The 17,866-nt window shown below is 54.0% G+C and overlaps 7 protein-coding genes across 7 annotated transcripts; 4 read left to right on the top strand and 3 right to left on the bottom strand.

The window, feature by feature from the left end:
* Positions 1-602: 602 nt before the first annotated feature.
* MAM_02881 (threonine synthase) lies at positions 603-2,580 on the bottom strand (the record flags this gene model as incomplete). The annotated part of the gene is made up of 4 exons (XM_040821680.1): positions 603-1,550; positions 1,624-1,829; positions 1,950-2,322; positions 2,494-2,580. 4 exons carry the CDS (start codon positions 2,578-2,580, stop codon positions 603-605), a joined length of 1,614 nt encoding a protein of 537 aa, XP_040680249.1.
* A 1,878-nt stretch (positions 2,581-4,458) lies between these two features.
* MAM_02880 (uncharacterized protein) lies at positions 4,459-5,841 on the top strand (the record flags this gene model as incomplete). The annotated part of the gene is made up of 1 exon (XM_040821679.1): positions 4,459-5,841. The coding sequence occupies one exon, from the start codon at positions 4,459-4,461 to the stop codon at positions 5,839-5,841; it is 1,383 nt and encodes a 460-aa protein (XP_040680248.1).
* Positions 5,842-6,902: 1,061 nt separating this feature from the next.
* On the bottom strand, positions 6,903-8,810 carry MAM_02879 (Major facilitator superfamily domain, general substrate transporter; the record flags this gene model as incomplete). The annotated part of the gene is made up of 4 exons (XM_040821678.1): positions 6,903-7,916; positions 8,004-8,417; positions 8,473-8,675; positions 8,756-8,810. 4 exons carry the CDS (start codon positions 8,808-8,810, stop codon positions 6,903-6,905), a joined length of 1,686 nt encoding a protein of 561 aa, XP_040680247.1.
* An 852-nt stretch (positions 8,811-9,662) lies between these two features.
* On the bottom strand, positions 9,663-10,299 carry MAM_02878 (Gim complex component GIM3-like protein; the record flags this gene model as incomplete). Its single annotated transcript, XM_040821677.1, has 4 exons — positions 9,663-9,855; positions 9,908-9,996; positions 10,081-10,209; positions 10,285-10,299. 4 exons carry the CDS (start codon positions 10,297-10,299, stop codon positions 9,663-9,665), a joined length of 426 nt encoding a protein of 141 aa, XP_040680246.1.
* A 338-nt stretch (positions 10,300-10,637) lies between these two features.
* Positions 10,638-11,043, top strand: MAM_02877 (Histone-fold protein; the record flags this gene model as incomplete). The annotated part of the gene is made up of 4 exons (XM_040821676.1): positions 10,638-10,733; positions 10,788-10,819; positions 10,871-10,952; positions 11,017-11,043. The coding sequence occupies 4 exons, from the start codon at positions 10,638-10,640 to the stop codon at positions 11,041-11,043; spliced, it is 237 nt and encodes a 78-aa protein (XP_040680245.1).
* Positions 11,044-12,039: 996 nt separating this feature from the next.
* Positions 12,040-13,672, top strand: MAM_02876 (uncharacterized protein; the record flags this gene model as incomplete). Its single annotated transcript, XM_040821675.1, has 5 exons — positions 12,040-12,200; positions 12,264-12,291; positions 12,400-12,910; positions 12,980-13,412; positions 13,453-13,672. The coding sequence occupies 5 exons, from the start codon at positions 12,040-12,042 to the stop codon at positions 13,670-13,672; spliced, it is 1,353 nt and encodes a 450-aa protein (XP_040680244.1).
* Positions 13,673-14,541: 869 nt separating this feature from the next.
* MAM_02875 (heat shock protein 70-like protein) lies at positions 14,542-17,508 on the top strand (the record flags this gene model as incomplete). Its single annotated transcript, XM_040821674.1, has 1 exon — positions 14,542-17,508. One exon carries the CDS (start codon positions 14,542-14,544, stop codon positions 17,506-17,508), a length of 2,967 nt encoding a protein of 988 aa, XP_040680243.1.
* Between the last annotated feature and the right edge of the window lie 358 nt (positions 17,509-17,866).

Raw genomic sequence — 17,866 nt, 5'->3', positions numbered from 1 at the left:
GTCTCCCATCGGGACATGGCGTCTGGATTCGATTCTGGGCAAGGAAAAAAGGAAGCGATACTGTCATGGCTTTGAATGGCGCTCCATCCAGGGAATTGACGACAGTGGGCAATGTAGCATAGCAGCCCACATGCATGCATGTTCGACTTGCCGCCTACTTAGAGGTTGGTAAATGTTTTCCGAGTCACGACGTCACTCGGGGAGCCCGGGTGGCTGCCGGTGCTGGAGCAGTATGCATGTACGTACTCTAAAGTTTGTTACATGAAGCACGGTTTGTTGAGACCCTGCCCGTGGCCCGCCCCTTGCAACAATGTCATCCCCCTTCCAGGGTCCCGGGTAGTTACTCGGTCGAGGTTTGCATCTAGACTTCATGACGGGCGGGAAAAGAGGGGCTAAATGACTGATGCTGTAATTTCTTTTGGTAGAACTAGTTTTTTCTTTCCCCTTTCCCTTTCCAATTCCCGTCACGACCCCCAGATAGACGGGGGAAAGCAAAATACGGGGAGCTAGAGCATGTTCCCGTCCATGTCTAAACCCTCGTGAATGATGACGTCCCGCTATTCTTCGTCCAACATGAAACTGCCCGCATCAATGACTTTCCCTCACCAGGACTGGGAAAGTTCCTGCTCTACCTGGGCCTTGACGAGCTCCCGGACCTTACTAACACTTCCTTCTACCTCAGTAACCCGCTTCTCCTTCTCAGCCAGCCCGACAAACTCTTTGGGTAGGACCTTGTTCTCAAAGTCGAAGCCCTCTTGTCCGTTCAATGCCTTCTCCACTGCGCCGGAAAACTTGGCGGGGTGGGCAGTCGACAATGAGATGTGGTGAACATCCGGGCTGGCGTTGGCGGCGGATCGGATGGCGGCGGCGACACCGACGGCGGAATGCGGATCAAGAACGTATCCAACCTTCTTGTACAAAGCCTGTATGGTTTCCAGGGTTTGCCGGTCGTCAACCCGCTCGCTGTCAAAGTCGCGCTTGGCGCATTTTAGCACGTCCTGGTAGACAGGGCCGAATGATCCCGTCGTCTTCAACTCCTTAAGCCACTTTGAAACCTCCTGCCCCGCCTGCTTCTTGTTCCACTGGTCGTCCATGCCTGCGCTCGAGGCAAATTCATATGCCAGGAACCAAAGCAGGCGCTCAAAGTTGCTAGACACCAGAATGTCCATGGCGGGACTGAGAGTCTCCTTGACGCCCTCGGGGGCGATATCCTTGCCGTCTTCAGGTGCGGGCTGCTTCTCGTACTTTCCAGTCTTCCAGAAGCGGTCCAAAATATCGTTCTCGTTGGTTGCGATGACTAGTTTGTCGACAGGCAGACCCATGCGCATGGCAAAGTACCCGGCCAGGATGTCTCCAAAATTGCCAGTGGGCACGACGAATCGGACCTTGTCGCCGAGCTTGAAGCTGGAGGATTGCTTGACCAGAGAGAAGTACGAGTGGAAGTAATACGTAATTTGTGCCAAAATACGAGCCCAGTTGATGGAGTTGACGGCCCCAACGTTGATCGGCTTATTGGCCTCTGGTTCGGCGAGCAAGGATTTTAGGATATCCTGAGGACGAAAGCATGTCAGCGAGTCTCTGGGAGGAATGACGTTGAGTTGCAGCATCAAAAGTGTATCTCACCTGGCAATCGTCAAAGGTCCCTTCAATGGAGAGGTTATGCACATTCTTGTCCAAGACGGTCGTCATTTGCAGCTCCTGAATGGGACTCACGCGACCCTTGGGGAACATGATGAACACCGAAACGTCTTTCTTGCCGCGCAGGCCGTAAATGGCAGCGGAGCCAGTGTCGCCACTGGTGGCACCGACGACTGCGAGATGATGACGGTCTATATCAATGGTCAGCCTACACTTGGTCGTCGAGTAAGGGTTGCTGCAGGGCGGCAAGTGTAAAGCGCATTGAAGGTGCCTGCCCCAGCCACGTCAATGACGTGGAATTGGAATCATACCTCTTCCAACCTTGCCCTCGTTTTTCCTCGCTAGAAAGTATTCGAACAGGTTGCCAACAAATTGAAGGGCAACGTCCTTGAAGGCAAACGTGGGACCGTGGAAGAGTTCGAGAAGATAATGGTTGCCATCGAGGTGGACGAGGGGGGTGACCTGGTCGCTGCGAAAGGTCGAGTAACTTCGGCGGACAAGGTCCTTGAGCTCCGGTGAGGGCATCTCGGACGGTGAGATGTACAGAGACATGATCTCGTACGCCAGGTCAGGGAAGGCCAGGTCTTTCCAGCTCGCCCAAGCCGCAGCCCCGGGGATCTGCTCGGGAATGTACAGGCCGCCATCGGTGGCCAAGCCACGCAAAACGACCTCTTCAAACGAGCACTGGTCATCGGGGAGACAAGACAACGACGTTAGCAGCAGAACCGACACTAGGCGTGCGATGAGGAGGGCGAAGAGGACGAGGCTCGGGAGATGCAGTCAGACTTCAGACGCGAGTCCGAGGCCACAGTACAGGAGACGGGTTGCACGCGACAACGCTCAGCGCTAACTTACGTCACTGTCCTCGCCGCGAGTGCTCAGGTAACGCTGCGAGGGGCTATGAGAGTCGCCCGACCCGTTAGGAACCCCGTCTTGCGCCATTGCCCGACTATCGACGACTTCCGGACCGGGCTCAGGCGAAGCAGAGTGTGGTGCTGGGACCAAAGGTTGGCCAGATGCGGCCGAGACCCTGTGTCGAGGCGAGGATGAGGGGCGAGCGAATGCAGAAAAGAAAAGCTTCTGCGGCTCGCAAGTCTGTACGTCTGTCTGTATGCACGTAGGGCGTGCAGGAGAATGCTCGAGAGGGCACAAGGCAAAACCGCAGAAAAGAAATCAAGACACAAAGGGGAAAAAGGGCAAGAAAATACAAGACGAGAAATGCCCGGCGGGAGCAAGCTGGGTAGTCAGACTGCCAACAGCACAGAGCGGCAGACAAAGGGCAGCGGCCGGCTTTGGGAAATGGGAATGGCAATGGCAATGGCAATGGGAATGGTACGGAGTAATAGCCCATGGGAATGGGATTATCAAAAATGGTCCCCAACAGGTTGCCGTCGGCACTTCAATACTCGAGCACCGGACTCAAAGCCCAGTGGCGGCCCCCAGCACCGAAAAATTGAGCACTGTCGCTCGTGTTCGGGGCCCCTCCTCCCAAAAAGGCCTAGTGCGGGGTGTCTCGCTGCCGGGTCCCCTGCTGGCGGTGGCAGTGGCACGATGAGTGCTGCTTAATTTCAATGTCAACGGTCAAGGCAAGTTGGTTGGTTTTATTGACGCGACTTATGGAAAGCGCCAACCAGTGAGTGACGGCTTCACCGCTCCTTGCCGCTTCAAGTGGTTTCCTGGTTTCATTCATCCGTCGCCGGAATGCCTCGCCTCTGGGCTTTTGAGCAAACTTCCCAAGGTTCAGTCAAGCGAAAGCGTGTAACGGCCGTTGGAATGTCTGTCCAATGACTGGCCTTGGTTTTGGCTTGTATTCTCGTGCATGCGGCTGATACTTCAGACGAGCAGATCGCACCGCTTACTACAACTCTGCGACGTGACGGTTCTCGCGTCTAATACTCAGTTGCCCATGGCCTTGTCCGTTCATGACCGTCTTGGTGCGAATGCAACGTCTCGCTTCACCTGATTGCCTCGTGTAGAGTCGCTTGCATCGTCACGAGCCACGACCCCGATGACTTGGGGCCCTCGCCTGAGTACCTGAGTACTTAAGGTAGGTAAGTTACTAACTAGGTAGGTACTTGGGCACATAGTATCTAGTAGATGGGCACTTACCTCCCTACCTACCTCTAAGTACCTACTTAGTAGGTAGGTACCTACCTAGGCACCTAGGTCTGTGGTTGTCAGTTCGAGGGACAGAATTGGTTTCAAAAGACGAGGCTTCCGCATCGCACGACATATAACATTTTCGAGCCCCTGTTCAAGACCAGCCATAGACATTCTTGTCGGCCAACGTCGAGTTGGAAATTGTTCAGCATTCCCGAAAGCTATTCCGGCCCCTTTCGAATAACCTTGCAAGACTCGTAGAGCTACTTGGCACAAGAGTACCTGGTAAAATGGTAACAAGACCATCATACCACCACCCACTACTCGGGGAAGGAGCTGCGTGGCTATCGTGGCTCGGAGACGACCATGAGGAAGGAGCTGCAGCATTGAAGTTGCATCTATCCACATCGCTCTCCCTCCTGCCATCACGCTGTCCTTTCTGTTCTTTGCTTGTCAAGTCATGGGCATCTCGAGAGCTATCTCTCCTTTTCTGAATCCTGCTCCCTGCCACTTGGGATTGCTGGAATCGACGTCTTGCAGCTTTGATGACCAAATCTACCAGCATCATCAACCCTTTTCACCTTTGGCATGCCACACAGCAAGTCATTTCCATCTCCTCGATTCAGAATCCGTCCCAGTGCCCCAGCTCGACCATCGCCTTGAATGGCAGACGACACCGGAATGACAGCTGCCTTGGCCCTTATAATCTAGGATCCAATCATGCATGCCCTATGGTGTTGCGGCCCCCGGAGACGCCGCGGCTCAGCTACCAACAAGATCAGCTTTACTTCCATATTCAGATCCTCAAATGCTTCAGCTGTGGACACGAGAAATTCTACTGGATCGAATAGGAAGTGCAAAGACGGGCATCCAAGCGACCAGATTTCTCCGTTTGAGGGCCCTGTAGAACTGTGCCGACTTGCTGGCACCAGCCCGAACCATGGCGGTCTCACTCCCAGTACGCGAACAAGCACATTTGAAGGGGTCAAGGCTAGAATAATAAAGCATTTGTCGCAGGATAGCGGGCCCAGACGACATTCTCGAGTCTCCATCGGACATAGCGACGAGGAGTTAGCAAGACGAGCCGAGGTGAGGCGGCTGCGACAAAAGCGAATTCAGGATGAGCTCAACAAGGATGATGACAATGATGGCCAGAGTAATGGGTCACATCAGAGCGCCCTATATCTCTCCACGCTGATTGATATGGGCAGTCCATGTAGTGGCCCGAGGGACACACTTGAGTTCTCATTTGATGACTGCGCGCTGCCCTCTCATCCTACTTCATCGGAACTTTCCTGCAACCAGTGTGCTTCGCCTAATCAAGAAAATCGCCAACAAGACGCAGCTAATGATGCACCATCTACCGGTCGCGAATGTGACACCCCGCTTGATACACAGTCCAATGCGGGCGAAATGTTTTGTCATTCTCGCCCTATTCGCGGTCCGCTGCCAGAGAGGAGATGCGTCTCTATGGTTTCAATATCCCCTCGGCCATCTAGTTGCCAGCCTGGCTCTCCTCGTCTTGACAGAATCATTGGTCCGGACAATGAATTCAATATTCGGCATGGATCCCATGCCTGGGATGACCAATCTGCACTGGGTATATGGCTAATTGCCCAAGGCATGAAACCAGCCGGCAACCACGTACCTCAATCCGAGAATACACCCAGAGATACAAAGTCCGCCCAATACAACGTCTGCTTGCCAACTGAAGGGCCGAGTGGCGTCGATACCATACTGGAGTCATCATTTTCTATCCTTGACAGAGTGAACACTGCTGGGTCTCCCCTTCCAATCCACATCGAAGAGACGCACGAGGGTCCAGTCCATCCCGCATCTGTGAATTCGGAAGAATCAGACACAGATGAACTGCCAGGTTCGGAAACTGGTACCAAGTTAAGCGCCAAATCCCTGGATTCAAATCCGGCAGTCAACAATGGGTCCTCGAATTACCAATCTAAATTGCCTAGTTTTGATCCTAGTCCGTCGGGATCGGGATCAGAATCACACGGATACGTGCTCAGCCAGAGAGATTTGGATAACCTTGAGCTTTCACCTGTTCATTGTATGTTGAAGATTAAACACTGGCAGGATTCTGACTGACCTTGGGCGCAAGGGTGTGGAAATCTGTCGACTTGGAAAGGCCTGGGGCACTCTGAAGGCCAAAGTTCCTATACAACCGCAGAAGAGGAGCCACCGCAACAACTACCAGAGGATATCAATGTTTCCGAACTACGAAGGAGCCATACACATCATTCGAGCCAGGCCGTGGATGACGTGGCATATCCTCGCAAAGCCAATTCACAGGAACCGCTGCCAGGGCTGTGTCCCAGTATACGCACCAGAAACCGACCTCACGAGGATTTTGAAAATGAACCGATTCAAACGCCCGTTCGAAAATCATTCAGAGAAAGGCTACAACAATCTTTATCACACATCTCGAAGCTGAGCTCTAGTAGCTGTAATAGTTCTGTTAAAATTTCTGGCCTCAAACCTGATGAAGTTGGTCGCGTCAGCTCAGTCAACCGCAATAGCTGGCATAGTTTCACCAATCGCTCTCCGCACGACAAAACAGCATCTACGATACAGGCTCAGCACCGGTTCGCACAACCAAAAAAACGACATCATGGGTAACAGACCGATTGATTGAGAGCTGTGGCGCCACCAACTACAAGTCGTCGCCTATGGTAGCCAGGCAATAATGCCGAAAGACTCGTCCTTATGAGACATAGGTCGCCCAAAAAAACGAAAAAAAAAAACGATAAAAAAACCCCCCACCATTCATTCCACAATCGCTGAAGATCGCCCCGAGCGGTCATCTCATCTTAAAACGTCTATGGACGAGGCTGCTGCGCGGTTTAAATATGCAGAACCACTTCCCAGGCAGAAATTGTATCACATATAGCAAACTCCGTTATCATCCATGTACTCGAGTGATAGTTGTAAGGTCATCTTAGTTCCCTTGCTGCATCGACTAGCTAGAGTAATTAATCACCCATTAAGCCCGTTTTCTGTGTTGATTCTGTAGTCTCCAACGCCAGCGTTGGCAAATATCGTAGCCACCCAACAAAACCTCGAACAAGCTGTATTCCTACTTTTTCTTCATCAACAACATGTCGTCGTCATCCCGTAGACACATGAGACGATTCAGATACATGGTCTCATCAAACGTCGTCAGTCCCGTTGGCCACTTTACCACTGTCCAAGCGCCTCTGTTCCTCCTTGCGCAACAGGTCCTCCTTTTCCCGTCGCAGGGCAATACAGAACGGCGACTTGTTCCTGATAGCCTGTCCCTTGCACAAGAATACGAACGGAATCACGCTCATGGCAGCACTGAGCCCCCCCAAGACGGCACACGCACCAGACACACCGAGCTGATTGAACATGGCTTTTGTGGCCAAGGGCAAGACGACCGCCAGGCAGGAGCGCGTCGCGGAGGCGGCAGCATTTGCCGAGGCAGCGTAGACCTCGTACGCGTCGGTAAGGTAGTTCAACAAGGTCATGAAGATGAGCTGGAAGCCCATGCCGAAGGGGAGGCCCGCGAGCATGGGCACCACAAAGGATATGCCCGGCCTTGTGGTGAAGCCCAGCCAGAAGAGGGATATGACGAACAGCGGGCCGCCGACGGTGGCGAGCGGCACACGGCGGTATTCCTCGCTGGCGGGCCACGCCGCGCCGCGGGAAGAGGCGCGAGCGACGTAGGCATCCCAGCACCAGAAGCAGACCATGCTCAGGAAGGCGCCTGCCCCGATCGGCAGGTAGCAGAGTCCCGTGATGCCGGGGGGCAGGGCGTAGTGGTAGCTGAAGATGATGGGGAAGGCCTGGAAGGACATGTAGAAGATGGCGTAGGCGAGGGCGAGGTAGGAGCATGTCGTGGCGACGATGGGCTCGAAGAAGAGCATGCGGAGGGGCCTGGTGAGCACCTTGCTGACAAGCTGGGGGAGGTCGATGGTTTCGAGGTCGCGGGGGGCGACGATGGTGACGGACTGGCTTTGCTGGCGGAGCCTCTTGGCGCGGCGGGCGAGCAGGACCTGGTGATGGGTCTCTGGGAGGAAGAGGAGCATTATGAAGGTGAGGGCGGCGTAGAGAAGGGCAATCCAGAAGGCCCAGCGCCAGCCGATGGTCGGGGCCACGAATCCTGATACTATTGGGCCGAAGATGGGACCGAAGACGGTTGTCTGGCACGGGGTCAGCTTCTGATGTGAGCCGTAGGACGGCGCACTTTGATTTCCTTTCTGAGGGGAAGGGGGCGGGCAAGGACGCACGACTAAGAAGGCGGAATATGCTTTGCCTCGCACGCGAGCGTCGCCGTATATATCTGCCAGTATACCGGCTACCACGGCTATGGGCGCGCTGGCAAAGATGCCGCTGCAGAGCCGAAACGCCAGCAACGACGACCATGACGGTGACAGGGCGGAAGCCATGGTGAAGATGGAAAAGGCGAGGAACGTCACGGTGGTGAGGTGCTTTCTGCCAAACTGTTCGCTAAGCGGCGCCCAGACGACGGGACCAAAGACATAGCCGAGGAGGAAGACGGAGATGGGGAGGACTTGCTGCTCCTGCGAGACGCTGCCGAATTCGCCGATGATCTGGGGGATGATCATGGAGGGGAGGGCCGAGCTCATGGTTGAATTAGTGACGAGCATACATGTCAGGGTGAGGATGTAGGTCTTTTTGAACTATGGACATGTTAGATTAGCATTGTTGATCCGGATGGATACGGGGGTCATTTACAAACGACCAGTGATGCGGATTCTCGGCGTCGTTGACGTCCCAACTGATGACAGTATAGTTCCGGTCGCCTCTGCCTGCCGGTCCAGGAGCGTCAAGGGGGTTCGGATCTTGGATTCCGCCATTGTGGACGCTTTGTCGTCGAAGCTCAACCTCTTCGGGCCCGCCTGTGCTGCCGGTTCCGGGGCTTCCCAGTTTGTTTCCTGCTGCGGTCAAGTAAGCATCCCATGATACTGTAGCCTCATACTTGTAACGGTACGGTGCCTGAGAGAGGAACAAGACATACCACTCGCCAGAATGGGGGTACTAGTCGGCATCTGATTAGAATTGCTTGCAGACATAATGCCCAAGGCAGGACGACTTGCAAGAGACGCTGTTATTGCCTCACAAGAGTACATAATAGAAATGTCTTCCTCACAGTCGGGGAGACGGATTGGGCTTCAACGACTGGGGTAATACAGGTTCATCGCTACGCATGTAGCCTGGAGCACCGGGACATTATACATAATTGTACCTGAGTTTCGTGCAATGAAACGTTTGCACCGTACCTACTTGGGATGTGAGATGTCTTGGGGGCAGGATCATCTCTCTGCTCGCATTTCTCGTCTCCATACGTGGTATCAAGTTCGCAACACACCTAGTGTTGGCATGATCTCCCTTACCGGGTGGCCGAGGTCGCATTTCGGCCATTTTGCTCCAGACAGAGTCCGCGGCCACTGCATCTTGGTCAAGTTCCGGTGCTGTGAATGGCTGGCTCGGCTCTTTGAAAGCTCTTTGGGCCTTCGCTGGCCTGCATGGTTCTCACAGGGTTAACTGAGGTTACCCAAATTTGTAAGACATGGGGCAGTGACAAAAATGCAGCCACCACATCTTGGTACCCCTTCACGGTTGGGGGTCTGTTCGACCTGTCTTTAATATTTCTCCGACGGTGCAGTTGGAACCAAACATTCCTAGCCTAGTGACATTTGGTTAGCCGAACTCGGATGTCCTCGTCATGACGCTCCCCAACGCTCGTGGACACACGAGTCTCACACGAGTCCCAAATCTCGATGTCAGAGTCAAGTTTTGGAAGCATCTTCGTTTGCGGAGGGGCTGACCGGAGCGCGAGTGGTTACACATGTGCATGTTTGGAAAAAACAGGGCGTGCCATTGTAATTTGGTTTTTTTTTCTTCTTCTTTCTGAAAATCTTCGCTTATACTTCGAGGTTGATTTGCTTCCCGAATCTGGCGTACAATTCGACTTTGAGTTGTTGCATATCCTCGCGCAACGAGCCGACCTTGTCTTCCAGCTCACTCGCCTCCTCCTCAATTTTCGTCGTAGCTGTCTCCAACATGTCCCGGGCTTGTTCTAGTGGGATATGAAAAAAAGCATCGCCGATTTTGTATCTGTGAAATCATTTCATCTATGAGCGCGTGAACGGGGGTGGTAAGGACGGACACGATGTAACGGTTGGCGTACTGAATTTTTTCATCTTCATCTGCTAGCTCCAATTCTGTCGCCAGGTCATCGAGTTCCTCTTTCTCTTTCTACACGAGGCCCAGTAGGTCAGTGTCTCGCCGCTGTCCACATGGGCACAAGGGTCGGGGTCGGGTCTCTCCGATGGTCCTCACATTCTTCAACTTGAGTTCTTCCTCCATGGCCACCTCTCTCTGATGCAGCCGGCTAAACTTGTTGATTTTATCCTGGTCCTCCCTGCGAACCTCGACTTCGTCGGCGGCCTGCTCGTCCTCCTTGGAGAGCTACGGATGTCGGTCAGTGGCACGTCAGTCTTATGAGAGCGGAGCCACAGTGGCGAGACTGGAACTGGGCCTTACCATTCGCCTCTGCATTATGGAAGCCATTGAAGACGGCACGAGCTGGCCGCGTAGAGCTTCTCGATTTCAACCAGATACCAGGCCGACAATGTTGACGCCTCTTGACGCTGTGTCGGAACAGGAGCTGTCATTTATCGAGAGCAACCTCGCCGGATCGCGTGGTGGAGCACTGTGTGTCTACGCGACCATGTTTGTAGCTCGCACTGTCCCGTCATCCCTGCCGATTGGCCGCCCCACGCTCTCGGAAGATCGCAGCCACGGGCCACCATCGCGCAGTCAGCAGTTGAGAAGCCGCTTTCTCGCAACACGCAACGCATTGGCGGCGACATCACTCAAGCCAAAAGTCCACGGCCATGGCTCTGGGTAAAAAGGCATATCCGAGGGCGACCGTCAAGAAGATCATCAAGGCACACTCGAACATGAATGTCAAGAAGAATGCAGATGTCACGGTGAGCAACGCGCGTCGAGACTGTTCGCCTGCGTTAGTTACTAAGAGAGTGTAGATATTCTTGAACTACGTCCTTTTCATGGAAACGTGCGCACAGCCCGACTGTTCCAACGTTGCATAAACTAACAGCGTTGCTAGACTTGTCAAAGAAGCAGCCATCTACGCCAAGCAGTCTGGCGAGCGCGGCTTGACTGCAAGAAGTGTAAACAAGGTGACGCGGGTACGTTGGCAGCTTGTTCAGTCCGAAATCATCGTCAACCCCTGCATGACTAACTGTGTTGCAGGACACGCTGGCCAAGTTTAAGGGCTGAGATGTTTGCAGCCGAGTTTTCTCTGATGACTTGCTTCGCTACTTGGACCTGCCGGGGCGTAGCAAAGCTGCAGAGAGCCATGCAAGCAAGCGAACGGGAGAAAAAGTAAATCGGCGCCAATGAAGTAGAAGCAGGGCACGCCTGGTCGCCGCAACTGACGCTGACATGCGACAAATGACGGACAGACAAGTATTGCGTGATTGGAGCGGTCTACGAGTCGTCTGCAAAGGTGGCCTGCGGCGTGGGCAGGCGGGCCGATTCATCAGCGCTGAGTGAATGGAGATGGGTTTGGAAGCGGACTCGACGGAGGCCAAGGATGAACAAGGGCACGAGACCAAAGTGTCATGGCAAACAAACGGCCCTTCCCGACTGTAGAACACGGAGCAGCCGTCAAGTTGTGAACACGAACGGATAACGGTGGAGAGGCCAATTGAATTGCGCCTGCACAACGTCGGCCTCTCAACAGATGCAGCTGAGAACTGGGCCGGGCGTTGGCCAGTGGTGCACAGTTCAACGCGTGATTCTTTCTCTCTGGTTCTAGAACCGAACATGTCACGGCTCACGACCCGGAGGAGCCAAGCAGCCTCGCACTGCTCAGGCCCAGGGGTTGGCGGTTGGCGGTTGGCGGTTGGCGTTTGTGGTCCCGCAGACTCGAGCTCAGGCTCCAAACGGCCCGCCAACCCTGACAGACCAACCAACCTCCACATGACACTCGTCCGTCGTCGTCGTCGTCGTCGTCGTCGTCTTTTCTTTGCCTGACCGTCATCCGCCATCCAAACACTTCTTGTTATCTATCCCCTGTAGCCTCTCAATCTCGCGCCTCCCCTGTTACTTGGCATCTCGTCCACGTTCAGACGTCCAGCTAAACGCTCCGCATCAACCGCAGTAAGATATCGACAGCTCAAGCATCGTCCTTGTCCACCACGCCCACGTGAGCTCCTTGCGACAACTCGCCGATCCCGAACCCATCTTCGCAGCGCGCCAAACCTTTCAGAAATGCCTGCACCCGCAACTCAATCAGCCCCCAAGGGATCCAAGAAGAAGACCACTGGTGCAGTTCGGCGTGCTGAATCGCCTGCTCCCAGCTTTGGGTCCGGTGCCGCGGCCGATTCGCAGGACGAGGTTTTCGAGAGTCCTTATATCAAGGAGCTGCACAAGTATGCGTCTCTCCGAAAGGGGGTGGTTTGCACACTGCAGTACTAACAAATTTTTTTATTCAGGAACATTCGCAACCTCAACAAAAAAATTGTGAGTGGCTTGTCCTCGGAACTATTCATCTTCATTCTGCTTAGCGTCCTGCCCTTCGTTGGGCTAAGCCTAAGCCATCTGCTTCAAAACTGACCCGCCGTCTCCCAGACCAATGCCTCAAAGACGGACTCTCTTCTGAGCCAGAGCCAGTACGCCGGCAAAACCCTTGACGAATTGGTCCACTCAAAGGTCATCAACCCGGATCAAAGGGCCCAGATTCTCAAAAAGCCTGATCTCCAGGCCCAGGTTGCCCGGGCCGAGGAGCAGCTCGCGCAGTACCAAAAGGTCCACGAACAATACCGCTCACGAGCCGCAAACGAAAAGGCCGAGTGGGAAAAGTCGCTGGAGAAGGCCAAGGCAGACGCTGTCAGCGAAGCCGAGGCGAGCTTCCAGAAATCCGTCAAGAGTAACCTTCTTGTCCTGTCTCAGTTCCTGCGCCTCGCCGCCTACCGTCGTGAGGAAGCTGCCGATGCCGATTCAGACGAAAGCCAGGCCATCGAGGGTGTTCTTTTGGCAGTATATGCCGGAGACGACTCTGCTGTTGCATCAATGTTAAAGCTCCTGGACGGCACCGAAGACAAGATTTTCAGTGTGCCAGGAGAGCAGTTGCAGACTACTTGTAATTATTCCCCTCAATAGCCGCCCCCTCCCTTGATTTTAAATCATGTTAATCTCTGACTTGACATAGACTCTGTCGTCAAGGCCCTTGCTCAAGAATACAAGGCTCCTGTATACAATGAGGGGCCAACCGAAGGAGAGGCTACCGCCGAGGTGGTCACTGACGACCCGACCGTGGCACGCGTTGCGGCCACTGAGATTGCAAGCACCGACATCCCTGCTTCACCTGAAGAGAAGAAGATGGAGGCGAGCAATGGGTATGCTGATGCCAGTATATCCGCTGATAGCGCCGATGCCGTGGCGGAGAGTCACTGGGACACCGAGGCCGGTCTTTCTGCCTCACAGGAGTGGATTGACGTGAAGATACCGCGAGACCCGTCCGAGACTGACACTGGTCTCACTGCTACGCCAGCTGCGTCTGCCAATACGCAGTCATGGGCAGACGAGCAACCTGAGCCTGCTAAGCTTGTGAGTAATGGCAAAATTTCGAAGCCAGACATTTGGTACGATAAAAGCAATAAAACATCTAACACGAGCTTATAGTCTGACAGCAATGATGGATTCCATCAGGTCCAACGTAACAAGGGTCGCCAGGAGCGCGAAGGAAATGGCAATTGGCGTGGTCGGGGTGGCCACCGTGGTGAACATCGCGGGCGTGCCGGTCACCGTGGTGAAGGCCGTGGGCGTGGTCGAGGACGTGGTGGGATGCAGTCTCGATCGCGTCGAAACGAAGAGTCCTAGGGTACATTCCTGGGATGCTTGATTCAAACCATGATGAGTATGCTTTCACGGCAGCTCTCACGGGGAACGAAATGTACATTATGTCATGGTGGCGTTCAGCAGGTTTTGGGCTGGTCTCAGGGGAACAGCACGGCGGACTTTGGGAACTGCATTGCATCGCATGGCACTGATCTTTCTGAGTGATTTGGCCTCTACAAGTTGTATTCTGGTGGAATGGTAGATCTGGCGTGGTGGGCGTTGAGCCTCGAATTGGTGACTTTGAGATGCGGAGGCAGGAAGGGAGGAGTTGGTTGGAAGGAAGGACGTGTATTGACAGGAGACATCAAATGCACACATGCGAGGGTGAAGGACGCGAACCAGTTTCATATTACTCCGTAACTTACATTACTATTTTGTTATGTGACCGCTGGGTGCGAAGTCGCCGCCAGGCGATGGATGGATTCCAAGTTTGAAGTTACGGGCCCAGTCTTTGTTGCATGTGGCCCGAGCGCTGATTGGTCTGGGCAGGGGTAGCCTCTGAGATGGCGACCAATGGCTGGCTGCAACGGTGTCCTCTTTTCTCTTTGACCCACCAGAGCTGCCAACTTGAGGTCGTCTCTAGATTTATTATTATTCATGATACAGAGGACACATCAACCTTCATCCGAGCCAAATCTCGACAGGCTTCGCAGAGTTGGCCAGCCCACTCCCTTTCGCTTCTTCTTTCTTGACCGAGACCCGGCCTTGCTCATCGTATCTGAAGAGTCGCCTTTTCTGTTCTTTATTCGCACGGGGCCTTTTTTCGTGTCTCTTCCAGCCCTCGACCACACCGCGCTGGTGCTCGTCTCAGTCACATCACCGCACACGTCTTAATGCTCCATTGAACGACTGCACTTCCCACAATCAACCGCCATGGCAAATGCGCGGCCATCACCTCTAGTGGTGCTTCTTGGAGCCGTCTTGTTTTTCTCGGCCAATGTCTTTGCTGTGGCCGCCGTCCTCGGTGTTGATCTTGGAACCCAGAACATCAAAGCCACCCTTGTGAGGCCGGGCAGACCCCTCGAGATTGTCCTGACCAAAGATGCCCGCCGGAAGGAGACCTCTGCCGTCGCATTTACGCCATCCAGTAGCGGCCCCAAGGCTGACCGGTCCCCTAAACGACTCTACGGTGCGGATGCGATGGCTGTCGCCGCTCGCTTCCCCGACGAAGTCTACCCGAACCTGAAGACGCTCCTCGGCCTTCCCATCGACGATGCCTCCGTGAAGGAATATGCAGCGCGTCACCCGGCCTTGCAGCTGCAGGCTCATAGCAGCCGAGGCACGGTTGCTTTCAAAAACAAGATGTACGGAGATGACTGGTTGGTCGAAGAAATATTGTCCATGGAACTCTCCAACGTCCAAAAAAACGCCGAGGCGGCAGCCGGTAATGGGCTCTCTGTGCAATCCGTCGTCATCACTGTTCCTCCTTTTTACACTGTCGAGGAGAAGCGTGCTGTTCAGCTAGCCGCCGAACTCGCCGGCCTCAAGGTCTTGAGCTTAATCAGCGACGGTTTGGCTGTTGGTTTGCACTACGCTACTAGCCGCCAGTTCCCCAACGTCAACGCTGGCGAGAAACCCGAATACCACATGGTCTTTGACATGGGTGCAGGCTCTACCAGCGCTTCCGTTCTGCGCTTCCAAAGCCGCACCGTCAAAGACGTCGGAAAATCCAACAAGACTGTCCAGGAGGTCCAGGTTCTTGGCGGCGGCTGGGACAAGGCTCTTGGTGGTGACTCACTCAACCACCTGATAGTGGATGACATGATCTCACAGTTTGTCGAGACCAAGGGAGCAAAGAGCATTCCTGTCACGGCTCAGGCTGTCCGATCTCACGGACGAACAATGGCCAAGCTGGCCAAAGAAGCTGAGCGGCAGCGACTCCTTCTCAGCGCCAATCAAGACGCTGCGACCAGCTTTGAGCAGCTCTTTGAAGGTGTCGACTTCAAGTACAAGACTACGCGCGCCGCTTTTGAGACCATGGCTGAGACTCACGCTGAGAGAATTGAAGCCGTCGTCAACGACGCCGTAAAGATGTCTGGTATTGAACCGAGCGACCTGACTTCCATCCTCTTACATGGAGGTGCTACTCACACTCCGTTTGTTCAGAAGGCTCTCGGAAAAATAGTCGGCTCCGCTGACAAGGTTCGTTCCAGTGTCAATTCTGATGAAGCTGCGGTGTTTGGTGCAGGATTCCGCGCCGCCGAGCTGAGTCCTAGCTTTCGAGTAAAGGAGATCAGAATCTCCGAGGGCTCCATGTACGCTGCCGGTCTGAAGCGTGCTAGCGGTGAGAAGCGACAGCGTGTGTGGACCGCGACCTCACCTTTGGGTGACACAAAGGAAATCACCTTTACCAACCACAATGACCTCGCACTTTCTTTCTACCAACAAGTTGGTGACGACGACAGAGACATTGCCTCCTTGTCGACCAAGAATCTGACTGCTACTGTGGCCGCCATCAAGGAGAAATACCCCTCGTGCGCGGAGTCGGAAATTGTGTTCAAGCTTGGCGTCAAGTTACGTGCCGAAAATGGGGAGATTGAAGTTGCCAGGGCAGCTGTGGAATGCGAAGCTGAAGTCACCGTCAAGGAACGTATTGTCGATGGCGTCAAAAATCTGTTTGGTCTCGGAAAGAAGGATCAGAAGCCTCTCAAGGACGATGACAAGACTGCCGATTCTAAAGGGTCTGAGAGCTCTGAGGAGGCCAAGTCGTCCAGCTCATCTTCCACGGTTTCCGGAGCTACCGAATCAGCTGCTCCAACCGAGGAAGTCAAGGAGGTCAAGAAGAAACAAATGGTTTCCATTCCTGTTGAAGTTGTTTTAGAGAAGGCGGGCGTTCCCGCACTGACCAAGTCGGAGCGGATCAAGATCAGGGATAGACTCAAAGCATTTGCAGCTTCTGACAAGGCTAGGCTCGAGCGCGAGGAGACGCGCAACCAGCTTGAAACCTACGCTTACGAGGCCCGGCAACTCCTGGAGGAAGAAGCCTTTATCGGGGCCTCGACAGAGAAGGAGCGCGCTGACTTGGCCAAGCAATCCAGCGTAATCGGCGAGTGGTTGTATGAAGATGGAGTCGACGCTACCACTGAAGTGTTCAAAGCCAAGCTGAAGACTCTTGAAGATATTGTCTTGCCTGTACAGTCCAGAATCGACGAGGCCGCACAGCGACCCAAGAGGATCGTTGCCCTAAAGGAGTCCATCAAGCGCATTAGTGAGTACTTGGACTCGGTGCACAAGCAAATCGCAGAGTATGAGGCGTGGGAGGCGACGGCTGATTCCGCCAGCACCAGCGAACCATCAACATCAACGACCTCGGCCCCGGCAGAGAGCCCGACGGGCGAGTTTGATGGCCTAGAGGACGACGACGCCAAGGACGCCGGCAAGGAAGCCAACAAGGACGGCAAGCGCGAGGAGCAGCCTGGCCCCAATCCACCTCTTTTTGAGAGAGAAGATCTCAAGGACTTGGAGACACTTGTCAAAACCACGAAAGATTGGCTCAGTGAAATGCAGCCTAAGCAAGAGAAACTGCCCCCTACTGCAAATCCTGTACTCCTTGTCAAGGACATCTCCGAGAAAATCCAGAAACTTGACAAAGTCAGCATGGATCTGGCTATGAAGGGAACCAAACGCTTTGGACCCAAGGCCAAGAAGGCGGCACATAAGCTTAAGAAGATGAAGTCAAAGAAGGGCGAAGGCGCAGAAGACTCCAAGGACCAGCGTATGACGGAAGAGCAACTCGAGGAATTGATGGAGAAAATCAAGGCCATGGAGAAGGAGAAACAAGCCGAGAAAACGGAGAAGGGCAAGGAGACGGACGAGAAGGCCGGGCATGACGAACTGTAGACGATGGACGGTATCTTGAGTCGCTACGGTTGAGATGTACATTTGTTTCCAAGACAAGAAAAAAAAGCTGAGAATCATTCGAATAGACCATGCAGGAATATATATGCTTTACTCCTATTAGGCTGCTGAACAGCAGGAGAAGCATGCGAACACAATCGTCTCGTTGCCGTTGGAAGCCCAGCCGATGGCATGACCAAGTGACACACATGGGAGAATACTCGTATTCTCGTCATACAAGGAGGGCAATGCAATGCCAATCTTGCGGACCGAGTCCAAGACGTCTCGAACACTCCAGTTGACTCTGTTTGGAAGGGCACTAACACGGCTCAACTGCGTGCGAATGGATGTTTCCTCGTCT

This window comes from Metarhizium album (genome assembly GCF_000804445.1).
Source record: "Metarhizium album ARSEF 1941 chromosome Unknown scaffold_5, whole genome shotgun sequence".
NCBI classification, from domain to species: domain Eukaryota; kingdom Fungi; phylum Ascomycota; class Sordariomycetes; order Hypocreales; family Clavicipitaceae; genus Metarhizium; species Metarhizium album.
The sequence above is the reverse complement of the archived record's forward strand: the minus strand, read 5'-3'. Positions and strand labels throughout refer to the sequence as shown.